At 33.1% G+C, this 4,144-nt stretch overlaps 1 protein-coding gene across 1 annotated transcript; it reads right to left on the bottom strand.

The window, feature by feature from the left end:
- Positions 1-756: 756 nt before the first annotated feature.
- On the bottom strand, positions 757-2,871 carry LOC139489829 (toll-like receptor 13). The gene is made up of 2 exons (XM_071276675.1): positions 1,371-2,871; positions 757-1,308 (listed from the first exon to the last, which is right to left on the bottom strand). Exons 1-2 carry the CDS (start codon positions 2,868-2,870, stop codon positions 856-858), a joined length of 1,953 nt encoding a protein of 650 aa, XP_071132776.1. The 5' UTR covers position 2,871; the 3' UTR covers positions 757-855.
- Positions 2,872-4,144: the final 1,273 nt, after the last annotated feature.

Genomic DNA, 4,144 nt, shown 5'->3' with positions numbered 1-4,144 from the left:
ATAAACAGTACACAAGTCTATGTTCATTTTGTTGGTCTCCTTATAATAGAAAAGTAAAGGATAAAAGTAATCTATCTATGACACAAATCAGTAAATGCATAGAAAACATACATAAAAGCAAAGGAACAGCGTTTTTGTTGCTTTTTTCATTTCTCATCTCACTGCAAGTTTGAGATGCCCCCTAGCTACGGTTTGAACCGGAAAGACTTTATATGTTGTAACACCACCAAATCGGGCTCGTATAAAAAAAATAACATACTAGTAAAATTGAGAAAAGAAATGGGGAATGTGTCAAAGCGACAACAACCCGACCATAGAACAGACAACAGACGAAGGCCACCAATGTAGCGAGAAACTCCCGCACCCGGAGGCGTCCTTCAGCTGGCCCCTTAAAAACATGTATACTAGTTCAGTGATAATGGACGTCATACTTAACTCCGAATTATACACAAGAAACTGAAATTAAAAATCATACAATAGTACATATTTTAAGTTGTTTTTATTTAATGTATCGTTAGTATGCCGTCTCATGGATGTATAAACCGCATCTTCTAGATGTTATATTTTTATTTTTTCGCTTTGACATGACCGATTTCTTTGTTGGCAAAAAAAGTATTTCTATTAACGACTAAATAGACTTGATAGCTTTTATTTTGACAATATAATTCTATAAAAATATGGTAAATGTAATCGAGACCTAAATATATATATATAAAGTAAATTGCATTTCACTAGAAGAACAAACATGCCGTCAACTTACTTAAATTGAAAATGTCTAATGTGTGTGAAAACAGTGCTACAAATATATCTACAGCTTATATTTGATCTTGTTGTTTTAACTTCAGTCAGTCGTATTTACTGCAATGCTCTCAGTACTTCATTCCACAACCGTTCTTCCTCGTATTGCTTTCTTGGCCATTCAATATATGTTGTAGAATTAATTAGGAATCGCAAAGAAGGTGACATTAAGTCTTTTGACACAGTCTCCAACATAACTACTATCATTGTGTCTGTTTCTTTATTTAGAAACCTTTCCTGGGCTATCCTCATTTCAAAAAGACACCAATCACTTCTCAGCATATCACGTGACATTAAAAGCAAGATTTTTCTACTTGCGGCTATGTTTTCAGCAATGTTGTCAATTATAAGTTGACCAGCTTTAAAATCGCGATGATGAATGCAAAGGTTCAAACCTGATATTTTCTCAACTTTGTCTATAAGCTGCGTTCTAACCCAGCTCCTGTCAGAGTCACAATAGATAACAAATGCATCATACACAAACTCTGAAGAATCTTGTGCCAATGACATCTATACAAAATACTAGAAACAATAACTAAAACTATACCAATCACAGAAATTGACGTCACTACGATAAGAAAAACGTTGTAGCATTCACTATATGTTGGGTTATAATCAGTGAGATATGTTACTTTATATGGAGACAAGAAACATCTGTACCCAAAAGGAACATCTGTAAACAATGACGTCCGTTGCTTGATCAAATTTCGAAACCACAGATTTTCACATGTGCATAGAAAAGGATTTGATCTCAAGTCAATTGCTGTTAATTGATTCAATGTTCGTAAAAGGAAGAATGATTCGTCAACAATACTTAACGAATTACTATCTAGTTTCAACGTTTTCAATTTTAAATAGTCTCCAAAAACAATATTTCCATCCCATGCAGATATATTGTTGTAACTTGCAACGAATTCTTGCAAGTGTGGCATATTGCTAAAAAGACCAGTGGGTAGAGTTGATATACCGCAGTTTTTTAACCATAGCTTTTTCAACAATTTTGCCGGTAAAAGCATTATTGTTAAAACATCGGATGTGTCAAATATATTGCCACTTAAATCTAGCTCTGCTAAATTTGGCACTAATTTGAATATATTATATTTGTCAAAATAAATGTTACTTAAGAGAGATTTAAACATGAATTTATTTCCTGAAAAATTTAAGGAATTGAGACTTGTGCTACCGAAGGCTAAACTTTTAACTGTGTTCAAGCCGTCACTAAGGTTAGCAATAGACAAATGTGAAAGTGAAGGGAGATTAATAAATGTATTAGTGGATATCTGCATTAGTGGATTGTTATCAAGTATAAGTATTCTTAGCTTATCTAGGCAAGATAGTCGATTGTCAAGGTTCATGATCCTATTGTTTTCAAGCCTTAGAATTTCGATTTCAGGGAAAGAACAAGTTGACTTCTTTCCAAAGAATCCTCCTCTTTTTAGAGTTATGCCATTATTTTGAAGGTTTAGTTCCTTTATATGCTTCAAGAATCCGGGTTCCAGGGATTGGATATGTCCTTTGCTCACATCGAAAAATTGCAAAACTACACATTTGCTCATTTCGTTGAAAGACAACGATGGGACGTATGAATACCTTAAAGATACATGCGTTAAATTAAATGCAGTGCATAATGCATTTAATGTACTGCCGATTCCAATGAATTTCCATGGATTCATATTTATTATCAATGTTGAAAAAAATGGTGATCGTATACTCATAATAGCAGTTACAGCAACGCTTAATATCATGGGGTTTCGACTTAAATCAAGCGAACGGAGATACAATAAATCATTTAGCGAATCTGAATTTGCACCAAAAATATAATCATTCGCAAGCGACAGGTTTTCTAATTTGAGAGCTTCCAAGGCAGTGAATGTGCTTCGCTGTAAGTGCCTCAGAAAGTTCCTAGAGAAGTCTAGAGAGGTAACATAAGATGGTAGCACAGGAATCACGAGAAGATTTGTACATTTTGCATAATGTTTTTCTTCGTCACAAACACACCGGGATGCATTTGGGCATGTGGTTGCAATTGTTTGCATAATATGCGATATGAGGACAAGGAATACAAACATCATGGTTGTCCTAAAAAGAACAAATAGATTTACATTTAAATAATAAGTTTTGACTTCCTCTCGATATCTTTTCATATCTGATTAAAATTTAACACATGTCTAGCTTATCAATTTCACCAAATGCACCAAATAGACTGATCAAAATGATGAAATAATTTGGAATACTGATAAAAGAACTTCCATGATTTAACAATTCAAAACTGTGAAGAAAACAACACGTAATATTCGTGTTTTGTTTAGTCCAGGAACAAGAAGAGATTATATGCTTATATGCTTTAAATTGAACGAAATCGGTGAATTAAAAAACCAAATACTCACAATTTGAAATGAATTAAACTGACACCATACAAACATGTACAAAAAATAATTTAGCATTTTAGAAATAATGGTAACATTTTAAGTATTTGTTTCCTTAAAAATCATGTGAAATACAAAATTGACTTTATTTCTGTTTCAAGTCCAGTGATCTAAAGGCCAATAATAAATAGCATTAAACTGTAATGATGAAAGGGAAGTACTCTAACAGTTTTGTCGGCTTTAAGTATAAGTTCTAAATAAATGTCTGAGAAAAAATTAAAACCGACCATAATGACACGCACCGAATATCCCTGCCCTGAATGAAAATTTTATATTTTGCAAATCTTTCAGATTAAGATAACTTCAGCAGAACCAAAAATATAGTACTGGGAATGACAAATTAGTCACTAAGCTTCACCGAGACATAACACACTAGCATTTCATTACACACTATCATGACTTTGCTGACATTTAGGGAATGTCTGTGTCACTGCCCTTCATCCTTTTCTATTTTATAATATGAAGAAAAAAAATATGTTGTAAAGATAAACGAAACGGTAATACAACGAAAAAGAAAACCTTCATCGTTGAAGAGTACAAATACAATCTTCAACAATAGACATTCATATACATATGGCAAGCTCCAAATAGTATTGTATCTATTTTAAAAGTTGTGACTAAGTTTAGGAGAAACAATCAATGTTGTGCCATCAACAACCACCTCTCAAAATAAAATAAATCTTAAATATATTACAAAAAGTCATCATCGATTGCAACCTCCAAGTATCACTGGTGTTTCCATCTCTGAAATAACACAACAGGGGCGTCTACCACCGATTCTTTTTTTTTTACTATCTACCACCGATTATTGTTAATGTGTTCATTGTTCAATAGTTATGTTTGAGGTTGTTGCTTGTACTTTCGTCTTTTTCTTTTGAAATGGTCTATGATGACCTGATCCCATGGATCCCAAAACTTTT

Source organism: Mytilus edulis, chromosome 9, assembly GCF_963676685.1.
Source record: "Mytilus edulis chromosome 9, xbMytEdul2.2, whole genome shotgun sequence".
Classification (NCBI taxonomy): Eukaryota; Metazoa; Mollusca; class Bivalvia; order Mytilida; family Mytilidae; genus Mytilus; species Mytilus edulis.
Note: the sequence above shows the minus strand (reverse complement) of the source record. Positions and strands in the feature narration are given on the sequence as shown.

Excerpts from the sequence above, each read along its gene's own strand:
- LOC139489829 (XM_071276675.1), bottom strand. The coding sequence starts at position 2,870 with ATGATGTTTGTATTCCTTGTCCTCATATCGCATATTATGCAAACAATT. Across the intron at positions 1,309-1,370 it reads GCTACAACGTTTTTCTTATC|ATGTCATTGGCACAAGATTC; the intron begins GTAGTGACGTCA and ends TATTTTGTATAG.